Source organism: Staurois parvus, unplaced genomic scaffold (genome assembly GCF_062004578.1).
Source record: "Staurois parvus isolate SC_StPar_1 unplaced genomic scaffold, SC_StPar_1.0 ptg000892l, whole genome shotgun sequence".
NCBI lineage: Eukaryota > Metazoa > Chordata > Amphibia > Anura > Ranidae > Staurois > Staurois parvus.
The window spans coordinates 298,715-316,188 of NW_028318688.1; the positions used below are offsets into that span (position 1 = coordinate 298,715).

The 17,474-nt window shown below is 38.7% G+C and overlaps 1 protein-coding gene across 2 annotated transcripts in view; it reads right to left on the reverse strand.

Moving 5' to 3' along the window:
- The window catches only part of PIGO (phosphatidylinositol glycan anchor biosynthesis class O), a 72,616-nt gene that overhangs the window by 25,942 nt on the left and 29,200 nt on the right, over positions 1–17,474 (reverse strand). For both annotated transcript variants that reach the window (XM_089656157.1, XM_089656158.1), the window contains exons 5-6: positions 9,223–9,382; positions 7,538–7,717 (exon numbers count right to left, since the gene is read on the reverse strand). In XM_089656157.1, coding sequence (XP_089512283.1) covers positions 7,538–7,717; positions 9,223–9,382 — 340 coding nt within the window. The remainder of the gene's footprint in view (positions 1–7,537; positions 7,718–9,222; positions 9,383–17,474) is intronic.

A 17,474-nucleotide genomic window follows, 5' to 3' on the forward strand; every position in this document is an offset into this window, starting at 1 on the left:
GTAAATCAGAACCACTTGCAGAATTGAGTGATAATGATTCGTGGGGGAAATTCCTCATCAGACACTGAAAACAATTCTGCGACTGAGCTCAGCGATGTGCGAACTTGGCGCTCTATTTCACATTTCAGTGTTTTTGGTTTGATTATATCACTGAATTAAATTTATTATTATTATATTATTTTTTATGATTATTTATTAAATTATAATTTATGATTTTGTGTTTCAAGTTTTATCCTCCCCGGGATGTTTACTAGACTCTTGTTCGGACAGATTTCAGGGAGTTATTCCTAAAAATTACAGGCCTACAATTACAGGACTGTGGGACACCATTTTGCACAACCGGACCACACTTTGGGAGACCTCAATATTTTAGTTCCTAACGGAAATTTCAAATCTATTCAGGAACGAGAAAACTTTTGAACCAAGAATGATAATTCTATTTGACACAAGAGATAACGGCCTGAATTTGGACATGGAATTCCTCAATCATTATCCAGTTTTATGACTTTTATCTCAAGCATGACTGCCTTTGTGTGTTGTCCCCACCCCCAGACTTTGCTTTTGCTGTGTCTTATCTCTGTTCCCTTTTTTTTTTCATCCCGTACATATCTTCTAACATTCTGCTAAAACTTTGTGATCAGTACTGCTTGGACCTGAAGAAGGGGACATTCCCCGAAAGCTTGTCCTCAAAATTGTATGTTAGTGCAAATAAAAAAAGTATCACGGACAGGACTCAATTGTTTCAGACCTGCAATAAAAAAACAACATATTTCCATGCAAACAAATGTACCGCTTTCAGCACAGAAATATGGACATAATCAGACTGCTAGGGAGGTTAAAGACTACTTTAATTACACTGTTCAACAGGTAAAAAGTTTTGGGCATAAAATTAGCTAATCTTACATAATTTTGGGGTGCTGAAAACGAAAATGACCCTAAAAAATGTTGATTGGCTCTAGTTTCCATGATATATTCACCCATCTAATGACGTAAGCCATTCAAAATTATGATGCAACTTCAGCTGCATATTGCGCAATTGATACTGGTGACCAACAGAAAATTGCATGTATACTGAGATGATGCAATATTAGCCTTTAATTGCATCACTTCACTGCATAAAAGCTGCAGTATCTGTAGCTGATTGGAGTTGGACAGCGTCTTTACATTTCGTTTTATGCTTATATAGGCTACTCAGTAATGCCTCGAACTTGTGTGAATAAAGCAGATAATTTCTGCTATATCTGCGGTGAAATAACTTTTATCTCACAAAAAAGGAGGATAACAGGAATGATTAAGAAAGCCTACAACTTGTATTTTGGCTGCAAGATAGGAGACCAGGACAAGAGCTGGGCACCACATATATGCTGCAATTCTTGTGGGACGGCACTGGAGCAATGGTTGAATGGAAAAAAGGCATCTATGCCTTTTGCTGTGCCAATGATTTGGAGAGAGCCAACAGATCATGTTAGTAATTGTTACTTTTGTATGGTGCCTCCAATTGTAAAAGGGCTAAATAAGAAGAAAAAGTTATCTGTGCACTATCCAAATATTCCATCGGCAATACGTCCAGTTCCTCATGGAGAGGGGCTACCAATTCCTAAAGCACCAGAATCCTTCGTGGTTGAGTCAAGTGAGGAAGAACCTGAAGCGTGTAGTCACGTGCAGTTGTAAGAGATAGCCCTTTCCTCGAATACAAGAGAAAAGCCAAGAGAAGCAAAACCGACACAAACTGAAGACAAAACTAGTGAGAATCCTAAGTATTAAAATGATTCAACTTAGCTTATGGCTATAATTTTTCTTGGTAATCCTATGCAATATATTATGCCATTTAGGCTTTGTTATGTAGTCAATATCACTTGCTTTATATTTGTGGAAAGACATCTATCTATATAATTATTGTGCATTATGTAGTCATTACGCCTATAGTAGAAAACTTTCCGTTTACAGAAAAACTAGAGCCAATTGACAAATTTCATTGTTATATTTGAACTCAGAATGTGAAATTCATTAAGAAATGGATCCTTTTGTTTCCAAAACTGGCAAAAAATAAAAATTTGTTGAACAGTGTTATTAGTAAGCATTGTTAGCTTTTAGAATTCCTGCTTCTAAAATAGATTCCAGAGACAAGTATTGAATGCAGTTACCATAGTATCGGTATCCAGTATTCAGCAAATTGTAGTGTCACTCCCTACCTACAACCTATCACGAATGTTGCTGTGAGACTTATCTCTTCCACCTTCTCTGCTCATCATCTGTGCCCTTCACTGCCAGTTTCTTTACTAATTTCCCATCAGTCTAAGAATTCCATTTAAGTTACTAAGCTCTGCTTTCCAAACACTTAAAAACTCATCCCCCTCATAGATTTCTGAACTCTTATTGAAATATTACCCACTGTGGTCCTCTCTGCTCTCCCACTGACTTTCTTACGTCCTCCTCAATCATTAGAAAAAGTTAGCAGCTAACTAGAGCAAACTGCAAAAAAGAACGATGTTTTAAATCCAATGCAAAGTAATCAAGAAACATCAATAGTAGATGCAGATCATATCTTATGATCACTAGGATCTTCTGAAAGGATGGGCGTATAACATGGTGAGCACACAGTCAATCAAAAAAATAAAAACAGCGAGTTAAAAACAAAAACAAAAGAACGTCCTGAGTCTACACTTAGCTGCATCATGGTGATTAAGTGCATGGCTGGGAAACCGATGTATATCAATAAGAAGAAATCTTCATAGAAGAGAGGTTGTAGTAATGTATGGAGAGTCCATTTTCAGTGTCTTCTGAGTGATTCTATCTTCACAATTAGAGTTCCTTACCGATTTCCAATAATGACATGACATTAAGAGGATACATCTTTTCACTTCATATGTGTGCTCATCAGTTCTGGATATAGAAGTAGCAAGTAGAAACAATTCTAAGAAGTCAATATGAATGAATAATTTGTATAAGAAGAATCATCATATACAAGAGTATGATATCAAGATGGATCTGTTTCAGAATACATTTAGTAATTACTATACGGAGGAAAATCTTTTTGAGTCTAAAATAGTATTACCTTCATTATATCTCATCCTCAGCATGAATGGTTTGCTGATATGAAAAATTGACAATATGTTTCCAGCCTCAATCGGCCGATATTACTTTAACGGAGTGACATCTATTAATGGCAAAACAAAGCTAAATCTAAAATAAATGAAATAAATAAATTAAACATATTAGTCAGATGAAGAAAATTCATAAATATTTAAATATGTAATGTAAGGTAAATACCCCGATGAAGTCCGTAATTGGATTTAACCACTTCCCGTCTGGCCGTTGTAAATATATGGTGGCAGTGCAGGGGCGGGTGGCTATTTATAAATGGCCTTCCAGCCCCTGCTTGTGCGTGCTCCCTGGGAGCGTGCAGCACCGTGATCTGATGCCCGCTGTGTCCTCCGACACCGATCGTCGTACGGGACCTCTGTGGTCCCAATCAGTGATCACATGAAGAGTAGTAAGCAAGATGTCACTTCTGACATCATTGCTTACTACGTGTGAAATCTGTGGATGATCACAGAGGTCACATGGTACAAGGCTATTCACAACAGCCTTGTACCATGTGGCAAGCTGTGACCAATCACAGCTCACACAGTATTTCTTAATGGCTGCAAGAATGCAGCCAGAGAGAAGGAGAAATGATTGCTTTTACAGCCTTTATGGGTGTAAAAGCAATCAGTGTAAAAAAAAAAAAATCTTCATCACCCCCCACAAGTAGTACAGTATCACCATGGTGACACTGTACTAATAGGGTGACAATATGTAAAAAAAGAAAAACAAATAATATAAAAAAATAAAATAAAAATGTAAAAAAAAAAAATGTTTAAAAATTATAATTTTTGGTTATAAACTAATTTGGGTTTTTTTTTACTAAAAAGATAACTGAATAAATTTTGGCCAAGATTTATGATAAATATTATTTATTTGCAAAATTTTATAAGAAAAACACTTAATCAAAATTTTTGGACTTTTTCATTTATATAGCAAAAAAAAAAAAAAATCCCAGTGGTGAATAAATACCACCAAAATAAAGCTTTATCTGTCTCAAAAAAATGCTAAAAATTAATATGGGTACAGTGTTGCCTGACCGTGCAATTGTCATTCAAAGTGAGATAGCACTGAAAGCTGAAAATTGGCCTGGACAGGAAGGGGGGGAAAGTGTTCGGACTTGAAGGGGTTAAATAGAGAAAGGATATCTAGTGATTCATTTTCAATGAAGGAGATTTTCTCATTTGTATAAAAAAATGTTATATGAATCTTCAAACAATAGATGGCGTATAAATATCTGGAATCTTGATCATGTGATAACATGGACTCGTGTTGATGGAAATTAGCCATTAATAGATGTCACTCCATTAAAATAATATCGGCCGATTGAGGCTGGAAACATATTGTCAATTTTTCATATCAGCAAACCATTCATGCTGAGGATGAGATATAATGAAGGTAATACTATTTTAGACTCAAAAAGATTTTCATCCGTATAGTAATTACTAAATGTATTCTGAAACAGATCCATCTTGATATCATACTCTTGAATATGATGATTCTTCTTATACAAAATATTCATTACTCATATTGACTTCTTAGGATTTTCTTTACTTGCTACTTCTATATCCAGAACTGATGACCATCATAAATTATAATTTACTAAATAATCATAAAAAATAATATAATAAATGTAATTCAATAATATAATCAAACCAAAAACACTGAAATGTGAAATAGAGCGCCAAGTTCACACATCGCTGAGCTCAGTCGCAAAATCGTTTTCAGTGTCTGATGAGGAATTTCCCCCACGAATCATTATCACTCAATTCTGCAAGTGGTTCTGATTTACTATCGCTGTTCTCTAGCCGGTCTAAAACCGCGTCTGACCTAAAGGGACGCTTTTTGGACGCCATGGACGTTTCTCAGTTTCCAGGCAGAAAGAAAGTAAAAATGCAGGCAGGGCGCCGGACAAAGCACTCGGGACAAAATGTATGTGAAATGGTTTGATACAGGAATGTTATACGATGTGATTTTAGTGGATTGAGTGAATGTCACTTTTTAAAATTTTTACATTTCCTGCCGGTTCTGTCCCCCGTACGTCCCGACGTCGCAGGGAACGGAACCGGGAATACGGATGCCGGCATCGGCCGGAAGAGATGGCTGGGGATGCTGCAGGGGGGACATCGCGGGAGCGCAGGACAAGGTAAGTGCTGGAGGGATCCCGGAGCAACGCTGCAGTGTATTCCCGAGTGTAGCTCGGGGGGGTTACCGCTTCTGGTACTGAAACTTTACCCCGAGCTACACTCGGGAATACCTCCAGGGGGGTTAAAGTCATGTCATTATTGGAAATCAGTAAGGAACTCTAATTGTGAAGATAGAATCACTCAGAAGACCCTGAAAATGGACTCTCCATACATTACTACAACCTCTCTTCTATGAAGATTTCTTCTTATTGATATACATCGGTTTCCCAGCCATGCACGTAATCACCATGATGCAGCTAAGTGTACACGCAGGACATTCTTTTGTTTTTGTATTTAACTCACTGTTTTTATTTTTTTGATTGACTGTGTGCTCACCATGTTATACGTCCTTCCTTTCAGAAGATCCTAGCGATCATAAGAAATTATTTGCATCTACTATTGATGTACTTTGATTACTCTGCATTGGATTTAACATACAGTTTTTTTTTTGCAGCTTTCTCGTCAGCTGCTAACTTTTTCTAATATTCTTATATTCGGTTTATAATCCACACCCCAACATAGGGCAAGTCAGAGAGACCCCTTTGATGGGTGGTTACACCCTATATGATGGCATTTGCTCTTTTTGTTTATGTCCTCCTCAATCATTACCCATATCCTGTGCAAAACAACCAAGACATCTACTACTCATCCTACCACACCTACCCCCATCTTAAAAATATCTCATCCATCTATCTACTCTGAACATTTACAACAAAGATAGGAACTCCCACCAAATGCACCACCATGTCCTCCCGTACCAATATAGTGTCCAGTGCTCCCCAACTCTTAGATGATACAGCCATTCCTAGGCTTCTCTTTGTCTGGAGTACAGAATTTGCACCCCTTACTATGCCTAAAGAGCAATAATAATTACAACTAAGGCCCCATGTACACGGAACAGTTCTGAACGATGGAAACTGACTGCTGGAAAATGTAGGTTAAAAAATCGTCTGTTTATGCGCGTTTATGTGTGTTTGCGTTTAGAAGCATTTTTTAAAGATAAGCACAGGAGAACCTCCCAAATGCCCAGAATGCACTGAAAAGTGGTAAATTATTAACTATTTCAGACTGTTTCAGAAAAATACAGAGAGTAGAAGCAGAGACAGCAGTATGTGTTGAGATTAGCTTAGGTGTGAGTTGCTCATTAACATTTCTTTTGTTTCCAAGGGTGGGGAAGGTGTCTGGTGGAGGGAGTCATTAAGCCCACCTGGCAGGTCATTAATATATCTTTTGTTTCCAAGGGTGGGAGAGGTCTGAGGTGTGAATGGTCATTAACATATCTTTTTGTTTCCAAGGGTGGGAGAGGTCTGAGGTGTGAATGGTCATTAACATATCTTTTTGTTTCCAAGGGTGGGAGAGGTCTGAGGTGTGAATGGTCATTAACATATCTTTTGTTTCCAAGGGTGGGAGAGGTCTGAGGTATGAATTGGTCATTAGAAAGTGTGACAAACTTGGTAGGAACATCCTGTGTTCAGTGTTTTGTCCATCTGTGCACCTTGAAACCGCTTTGCATGCATTTTTCATGATGAAAAAAGGCTCTGGACAGCATCGGGAACTGGAAGAGTTAAAAAAAAAATTCAAACGCAAACGATTATAAACGCAGTTTGCCACGTTTACAAGCATTTTGCATTTAAAACGCTGATAAAATCAACTACTGAATGCAAGTTTTCGGCATTCAAAAAAAACGACTGTAAACTTAAATGCCCGTAAGCGACTGTAAACGAAGATGTGCACATGGACACAAAGGAAAACATTAGGGAGAGTTCAGGGGCTGCTGAAAAACAAACGCTGAACAGCTCCTGAATGTAAGTTTATCAGCTGCAGTGTACATGAGCCCTTAAAGTGGTTCTAAAGGCAGGGCATTTTTTTCTCTTAATACATTCCCTTCAGTAAGGTACAAAATGTCCCTTTATCTGTATGGCCCCCTCACCTCTCTTTATACTTACCTGACTCCTTTCTTGATCCAGCGTTGCGCCCATCTGCAGTGGCTGTCTCCTCTATCTCTGCTCACAAAAGGCAGTGGCCATTGGCTCCTGCTAGACATCAATCAAATCCTGTGCGCAGAGATCAGGGGCAGATCTGAGGTATGCCGTGTGTGCACTCCTACCTATAGGTATTGGCTTTCTATAGGGGCGCCCAGAGGAGAAGAGTCTAGAGCGCAGGCAGGGGACCCCCAAAGTGGAGGTTCGGGATTGCTCTCTACAATACCATTGCACACAGCAGGTAAGTAAAATGTTCTAAACTTTACGATCTTTAAACATACAGACCTGCTGAGTGTTAATGTGATACGCCTTTGTGTTTGTAAGGAGTGCTGATACATCATCCCCATCTTCTGACCACCAGAAGAGATCGCTGATCAAGGCTCCCAGGTTGCTGTATGGGATGGGGACACCAAGGAGAAGCGCCAGGCTTGGGACCAAATTCACCTGAGGGATGGCTTCCGGCTCCTACAACAAAGAGTTAATGTTAGGGGAAATAACTATTTAATGTTCCTGTAAGTAAGTTTATTTGAACAGTTATGTAAAAAAAAAAAAAGTAAATGTACCCCAAGGAAATGGTTGACTCAAGATATTTGAACAGGTAAACATTAGACCTTTGTTTAAATGGGGTCTAAAGATAATACACTTGAACAAATAACATTTTTGACATTCAATTACTTTTCATGATCTAAATTAACACCTTCCCACCTGGCCTATAGCAGATTGATGGCCGGGAGGGACACTCCTCGTTGTGACTGGACGTCATATGATGTCCTGTCAAAACGAGCCGCTCACATGGGCGCGCAGCGGCGCGATCTGTCACCGGCTGTGTCCACAGGTCACAGCCAATGACATATCACTACACCGTCCCATTGCCAGTGTCATGTGACCAATCACAGCAGATCACATGTCAATTGTATACAATGAAAAGGTAAATGGTATGTGAGCGCACTATAAACAGCAGCTATGCACAATAGGTAACCAAATAAAACCTTATAACCAAAATTACAATGCAGTGCAGCGCTAGGAAGTATATATCTAATAAAGTGCCTTTGTGATAAATATAGTTCATGGATAAATGATTATAAAATATATATAAAGAGAAATGTTCCAAGAGTGACAAGAGTGCTCTGATGGTGCCTGCTTCAAAAGTATTCCGGTGCTTGTGCAGATGGTAAAAGTAAAATTGCGCACTCACCAGATGCGCAACTTAACTGCGCATATAAATATAGGTCAAGATGTCCTCTCAAGGGGATCAGGGTACAACAGATGGTAAGTAATCCTCCCTCTGAAGGGTAAGTGGCACACCGGGTGATTCCAGGGCTTTACGTTGATCCAAGACAGCCAGAGGTCCCCTACAGGGTTTGGTGGGTGCAGCTTTCTGGATACACAGGAGATCCCCTCTCTGGGCACTGGAATGGACCTTGAATGGGCTTCTGCACATTAATTTACTCCACCAGGAAGTTAAACAAGAGGGTGCCCATAGTGTAGTATATTATATAGAATTTATTAAGGGATAATGTCTCCCAAATTGAGCATAAAATAAGTGTAAAATCGATGCATCAAAACATGTAGAAAAAGCAGCAATAAGCAGCAATTTAGGACTGACCGTCAGTTCATTTGAATAGACTCCCGTGCCCCGTGACACGCAGGGAAAGAAGTCCCTGCACTTCTTTGGAAAACGCAGCCGAGGTTCCCAGAATGGTTGCGTTTCCCAGTGTGGGCGGCGTGTCATTAGAACTAATGGCACCCGCCCACGGGTCTGCAATTCTCTGTGCGGGTGGTGCGGCTGCACGGATTTTCGTGCGGATCCACAGCGGCACCACACGCACAGATGTGAACCGGGGGTTAATAAAGACTGAATGTTCGCCTGATCAGTTATGTTGAAAAAAGTCAACAAATTCTTTGGGGTGAACTTAATTTTTAACACAACAGAATCCCAGAATCCCACCAATGATCTTCAGATAAAGTACCTCCAGTGGCTGCTTAGAAAAAAGAGGGGCTTTGCTGTACAAGAAGAGGGCTGCGGTCACTTCCTTCTCGCTGTCTCCTCCATGGTCTCCGGTGTCTGTCATCCCGTGGTCCCCAGCCACCACCAGCAAGGTCTTGTCATCCAGGTGATCTATGAGGGAGCTGTGCAAAATGGAATGGAAGAGTTACTTACTGTGAAGGAATAAATAGATCTCTCAAATGGTACCACCCCTTCATTACATCCCACTAATGCTGATCAACAGACTCTGCAAGATATACAATTTTTAAAATGCAGTTTCACACCATTTGCACTAAAAAAAAAAAAAAAAAAAAAAAAAAAAAAACAATCAGACTAAATCGTATGTCACAGTACCCTAAGGAGTGATCTTGCTCAACTCTAAAGCGTTGTTTGTGATTTTGTCATGCTTCAATATAAAGACGATGTAATGAGGTCTAAAGTGTGACGTATTCGATATCTAGGATTCCATTCTTTGGTTGATACAGCCCCCTATAGGAGGTCAAAGCCGGCATTGGAATGAATATTTTAGCTATACCACTTTCAGTCCGGACACTTTCACCCCCTTCCAGTCCGGACACTTTCCCCCCCTTCCAGTCCGGACACTTTCCCCCCCTTCCAGTCCGGACACTTTCCCCCCCTTCCAGTCCGGACACTTTCCCCCCCTTCCAGTCCGGACACTTTCCCCCCCTTCCAGTCCGGACACTTTCCCCCCCCTTCCAGTCCGGACACTTTCCCCCCCTTCCAGTCCAGACACTTTCACCCCCCTTCCAGTCCGGACACTTTCACCCCCCTTCCAGTCCGGACACTTTCACCCCCCTTCCAGTCCGGACACTTTCACCCCCCTTCCAGTCCGGACACTTTCACCCCCCTTCCAGTCCGGACACTTTCACCCCCCTTCCAGTCCGGACACTTTCACCCCCCTTCCAGTCCGGACACTTTCACCCCCCTTCCAGTCCGGACACTTTCACCCCCCTTCCAGTCCGGACACTTTCACCCCCTTCCAGTCCGGACACTTTCACCCCCCTTCCAGTCCGGACACTTTCACCCCCCTTCCAGTCCGGACACTTTCCCCCCCTTCCAGTCCGGACACTTTCACCCCCTTCCAGTCCCGGCCAATTTTCAGCTTTCAGCGCTATCACACTTTGAATGACAATTGCGCGGTCATGCAACACTGGATCCATATGAATTTTTAGCATTTTTTTGAGACAGATAAAGCTTTATTTTGGTGGTATTTATTCATCACTGGGATTTTTATTTTTTTGCTATATAAATGAAAAAGTTAAAAAATTGTGAAAAAAAAAGTGTTTTTGTTATAAAATTTTGCAAATAAATAATATGTCATCATAAATCTTGCCCAAAATTAATTCAGTTATCTTTTTAGTAAAAAAAAAAATAACCCAAATTAGTTTATAACCAAAAATTATAATTTTTTTAAAACATTTTAACATTTTTATTTTATTTTTTTATATTATTATTTCTGGGTTTTTTTTCTACATACTGTCACCCTAGCAGTATGGTGACACTGTATTACTTGTAGGGGGTGATGAATATTTTTTTTTTTTTATACACTGATTGCTTTTACAGCCATAAAGGCTGTAAAAGCAATCATTTCTCCTTCTCTCTGGTTGCATTCTTGCAGCCATTGAGAACTACTGAGTGAGCTGTGATTGGTCACGGCTTGTCACATGGTACAAGGCTGTTGTGAATAGCCCTGTACCATGTGACCTCTGTGATTAGTCACAGATCTCACACATAGTAAGCAATGATGTCAGAAATGACACCTTGCTTACTACTATTCTTGTGATCGGGACCTCGCAGAGAGGTCCCGTACAACGATCGGTGTTCCACTGTGTCTGAAGGACACAGCGGGCACCGGGTTGCGGTGCTGCGCGCTCCCCGGAAGCACGCACAGTCCAAAATGGCAGGCGCCATTAATGAACGGCCACCCCACCCCTGGACTGCCACCATCCGGCCGTTTATATACAGAGGCCGGATGGCAAGTGGTTAAGGGCTACATGTGTTTCAGTTGCTTTTTTTCTGCATCCAAAGTGCACAGAAAGTAGGTGATATGGTTGTCAATGTCAGAGTTCCCATCAGCGCTTGCAGTTCCAGTACGTTCCGGTTGCAGAAAAAAAAAGTAGAGCAGGCTGCATTTTTCCTGCACAGAACTGCACTGGAACGAGGTAAAAACGCATAAAAAACGCACCAGAACGCGCTAGACTGCACATGTCTCTATATCAATTGAAGAAAAGGAGAGGGGGAAAAAATGAACTGGAAAGCATCAAAAACGTACATGTGGAAACGCATGCGGAACACTTCTGGACTGCGTTGTCATGGTATGAACCGGCAGTAAAGGATAAGTTCACCTTTGTAACATGCTACATGTTCCCCACGTTTTTAGGGTGCAACATGTAACATATTCCCATAGCCGCAGCCACGCCCATCGGCCCCCTTCTCTCTGACAGATAGTATGAGGGGAAGTTTCCCCGTACTATCTGTCAGATTTGAAAAAAGCGTGGCCATGCGGAGCTCCGCCCACACAGCCGCGTGACTCATTCATAGTGTTCTGTGAATGAGTGCCTACAAGTCCCAGCAGCCTTAGCGGCTTCAATGAACTATCATGGTGCTGAGGAGCTCTGTGGTAGTTCATTGAAGCTTCCTGTCAGTATATCTGCTCACTCGTACATCCCATTACAAGGAGACACTCTGACAGGTCTGCAGGAGACCTGCATGGCATCAGCGATCTAATGATCATTGGTGTAACGCTTTCCAGGCTCCTTTGGACAAAAATAATAAATGCACATTTTTACCTGAAAAAAAATGTGAATTTATTATTTTTGTCCAAAAGGGAAACTTATCCTTTAACCCCTTGACGCCGACGTAACACAAATATGCGGCCTCACAGAACTGGACTTTTTTCCATGGGGCAGCATATTTGCATACCTGTCTTTCTGCTGGGAGCGCGCCACACGGCGCGCTCCCAGCACAAAGACCGCGGTGTCACTGAGAACACCGGGTCCCGTTCTAACGATCGGGACCCGGTACTCCCGATTCCGGGTCACATAATCGCTGCGTTAGCCTCTGATTAGCTATCACAGTGATCAGTCACTGTACAGCCCGGCCCCCTTTTTTTTTTTCTCTCTATGAATGGAGGAGAGATACATTGTATCTCTCTAACTTCTGGCATGAGGGGAAAAATTTTTTTGTAAAAAAATAAAATAAATAAATATTAAAAAATAAAATTAAAAATAAAGAAAAAAATACCTAGATCAAGGTTTGATCTGGTTCAGTGCCAGGGTAAGTGTTTGGGCTAAGGTCAGGGTCAAAGGTCAAAATCAAAAGGCCAGGGTCAAAGGTCAGGATTTAAAAAAATTATTTGGTGTTAATGTCAATGTGTTTTAGGTAAAAAACAAAAACAAAATGCGCACTATTGTTTCTGGGCTGTACTCCGGGTACAAACAACAAATAACATTCACATATATGGTATCGCTGCGATCATCAAGAGCTGGAGAATTTATTTTGGGTTGTTCTTTGGTGGTAGGTTATGGTAGTAACAAGAAACACACAGCTAAATAAAAAAAAAACATTTTTTTTTACTTTTTTGGTCCAGTTTTCCTTTGATAATAAAAAAAAAAAAATCAGGAGATATCCATGACCATTTATCACCAAATGAAAGCCCAATTTGTCCTGAAAAAAACGCGGTATAATCCACCTGGATGTACAAAGTAGTTGTGATGATACGGACGGTTTTACTACAACAGGTCAACGTTGCAAAATTGTGCTTAGGCATTAAGATTTGTTTGACCCTTTGGCTGGCCATACACTATACAATTTTCTGTCCAATTTCTGCCCACTTCCCTTTAGATTTACCTTTAACTATGTAGTGCAAGGACCTGCCTAATTGGATACAACTGAAAGTGTTGTTAGGTTTGACCTCCTATTATATGGCGGCACAGTGCCTTGCAGTAAAATGGGTCATGGGTTTGATTCCCGACCATGGTGCCTCCTGCATGGAGTTGGCATGTTCTCCCTGTGCTTGCGTGGGTTTCCTCCGGGTGCTCCGGTTTCCTCCCACACTCCAAAGACATGCTGGTAGGTGAATTGGCTCCTGTCTATATTGTCCCTAGTATGTGTATGTATGAATGTGAGTTAGGGACCTTAGATTGTACGCCCCTTGAGGGTTAGGGACTGATGTGAATGTACAATATATATGTAAATCGCTGCGTAAATTGACAGCACTATATAAGTACCTGAAATAAATAAATAAATATGGTTTTTGGTAAATCTAAACCAAAAATCTCAAGAAAATTGTATAATGTATGGCCAGCCTTAGGCATGAAGGGGTTAAGCAAGGCAGAATCTCTGGATCCCAACAACCAAACAGAGCAATGAAGAAGCGAAGGAAAGGTAAGTGTGGGCCGCTAATGGAGAAAATGTAACTGACCCTGCAGTAGTAAAGAGCACTCAGCCAATCCCCTTGAGAACATCCTGATGAAATGTACGTTGTGTCGGATCCTGTGCTGACGTCACCCGCATCTGCCGGAGCCGGTACTAGCGGTGGTGTTTATCGATTTAACGTGCTTTTTTCTGACGTTCATGTAAGTAGGTATACGGCTTTTAAGTCGATAAATCTGAGTGAGTTACGCTATGGAAGGCTGTCATTTGATTTCCTTTGCTGGGTAACATCTGTGGAGAGGAGGTTGACTGTGGAGCCCTTGGTGGGTTTAATCTGCGATCCTGCGATGCAGCAAGTCCACACATCTCCAATTTAGACCTCTTCTTCATTATCGGTGAGAGGCTGCGTGTGACAAGGTGACGGGTGTCGCAGGTGTGCAGACGGATATACATTGATGGACATTTATAGTTCTTTTGCACGTGGTGTTGATGTACACGTATTTACCTGGATTTGGTGTCCCTTTACACACGTCTGCATGTTATTTTAACGCTTGATTTTAACACACACCTGAGATGGTGTCCTTAGCACATGTTCCCCACAACAGGTTCGGGTTATGGTGCTTGAAACAATTTGGATTTTTATGCTGGAAAATCTGATCTTTGTTTAACCCCTCGCCTACCGGGTACTTGCACTCCCTTCCTGCCCAGGCCAATTTCCAGCTTTCAGCACTGTCGCACTTTGAATGACAATTGCACGGTCATGCAACACTGTACCCATATGAAATTTTTATCATTTTTTTCACACAAATAGAGCTTTCTTTTGGTGGTATTTAATCACCGCTGGGGGTTTTATTTTTTGCACTGTAAACTAAAAAAAGAGCAAAAAAAAAAAAAAGCAAAAAAAAAAAAAAAAAAAAAAGGTTTTCTTTTGTTTCTATTATAAAATTTGGCAAACAGGTAATTTTTCTCCTTCACTGATGTGCGTTGATGAGGTTGCACTGATAGGCAGCACTGATGGGCGCTGATGGGGTGGCACTGATGATGCACTGATATGCAGCAATGACGGGCACTGATAGGCGGTACTGAAGGGCACTGATAGGTAGCACTGATGGGCACTGATAGGTAGCACTGATGGGCATTCATGAGGAGGCACTGATGATGCACTGATATGCAGCAATGATGGGCACTGATGGGCTACACTGATAATCAGGGCACTGATAAGTACCCTGATTATTAGTGCAGATCTCCCCTGTCACATTTGCTGGTTATCAGCCGTATTTTCCTCAAGCTGTGACAGTGTGAGGAAAGTGCAGCCGATAACCGGCAACTGTATTTACATTGTGATCTAATGTGTCATTGGACACGGCTGAACACGTGGTAAAAGGCAGCTGTGATTGGCCTTTTACCTCATCACGTGATCAGCTGTGTCCTCATCGACAGCGCGGTGTGTGTGCCGCTGGGGGGCGTGCAGGGGCCCGGACAACCTCACTGTAGCCGTCTTTTTCGGCTATAGCACGATTGGGAAAGCAGTTAAGCACTAAGCGCAGTTTAATTTTTTTATTAATTTACTGCAGAATTCTGATAATTATAAGGAACCTTCAGGCTGTATTCACACCATAAGGGAGAACTGCTGAAGGTCCTTACTACTCCAGCATCTGCCCGTTGCCAGCACGATTCAGCACATCACACGGCTCCCTTCGTTTTTTACAAACTTTATGAGAAGTGTACACACCGTTTACTTCAGTCGCAGCAACATACCGCAGCACGTTGTGTTGCTGTACATTGACATGCACTGTGATAAAATACAGCATGTCTGTATTTTACAGCAGCTGTGAGTGGGACACATAGGAAACAATTGTTTCCAGTGTGCCCTGTGGAGACATACGGTTTATACTGCAGTAAAAAGTCTGTCAACGCACATAGAGAAAATTAGCCCTTAAAGGTTTGGGGTTAGTTTTATTTTATTTAAGTTTACATTGTTCAATTTGTGTTTTATAGGAACAGGTAGATAGTTTGTGCAAGCAAGAAGAAGAAAAGTCAGTGCCCAACGTAGGTTACTTTCACACATATCTGTAGTAAAAACACAGCAAACTAAATAAATAAATATATTTATTCGTTTTTTAGGTATATTTTCTAGGTATATATTTTATATATTTTTTAGCTATATTTTCTAGGTATATATTTTATATATGTTTTAGGTATATTTTCATAGGTATATATTTTATATATTTTTTAGCTATATTTTCTAGGTATATATTTTATATATGTGTTAGGTATACTTTATAGGTATATATTTTATATATGTTTTAGGTATATTTTATAGGTATATATTTTATATATTTTTTTAGCTATATTTTATAGGTATATATTTTCTAGGTATATATTTTATTGCTATATTTTATAGGTATATATTTTATACTTTCACACATATCTGTAGTAAAAACACAGCAAACTAAATAAATAAATATATTTATTCGTTTTTTAGGTATATTTTCTAGGTATATATTTTATATATTTTTTAGCTATATTTTCTAGGTATATATTTTATATATGTTTTAGGTATATTTTCATAGGTATATATTTTATATATTTTTTAGCTATATTTTCTAGGTATATATTTTATATATGTTTTAGGTATATTTTATAGGTATATATTTTATATATTTTTTTAGCTATATTTTATAGGTATATATTTTATATATTTTTTAGCTATATTTTATAGGTATATATTTTATATATTTTTTAGCTATATATTTTATAGGTATATATTTTATTGCTATATTTTCTAGGTATATATTTTATATATTTTTTAGCTATATTTTCTAGGTATATATTTTATATATTTTTTAGCTATATTTTCTAGGTATATATTTTATATATGTTTTGGGTATATTTTATTGGTATATATTTTATATATGTTTTAGCTATATTTTATAGGTATATATTTTATAAATGATTTAGGTATATTTTATAGGTATATATTTTATATATTATTTAGCTATATTTTATAGGTATATATTTTATATATTTTTTAGCTATATTTTATAAATGACTTAGGTATATTTTATAGGTATATATTTTATATATTATTTAGCTATATTTTATAGGTATATATTTTATATATGTTTTAGCTATATTTTATAGGTATATATTTTAGCTATATTTTATAGGTATATATTTTATACATGTTTTAGGTATATTTTATATATTTTTTAGCTATATTTTATAGGTATATATTTTATATATGTTTTAGGTATATATTTTAGCTATATTTTATAGGTATATATTTTATACATGTTTTAGGTATATTTTATATATTTTTTAGCTATATTTTATAGGTATATATTTTATATATGTTTTAGGTATATTTTATAGGTATATATTTTATATATGTTTTAGGTATATTTTCTAGGTATATATTTTATATATTTTTTAGCTATATTTTCTAGGTATATATTTTATATATTTTTTAGCTATATTTTATAGGTAAATATTTTATATATGTTTTAGCTATATTTTATAGGTATATATTTTATATATGTTTTAGGTATATTTTATAAGTATAGTTTTTTAGGTATATTAGTTTTTGCCACGTTTTTACAGGACATGTGACATGTGACATGCGAGTAAATTAGCCCTTAAAGGTTTGGGGTTAGTTTTATTTTATTTAAGTTTACATTGTTCAATTTGTGTTTTATAGGAACAGGTAGATAGCTTGTGCAAGCAAGAAGAAGAAGTCAGTGCCCAACGTTTTATATATGTTTTAGGTATATTTTATAAGTATAGTTTTTTAGGTATATTAGTTTTTGCCACGTTTTTACAGGACATGTGACTCAAAAA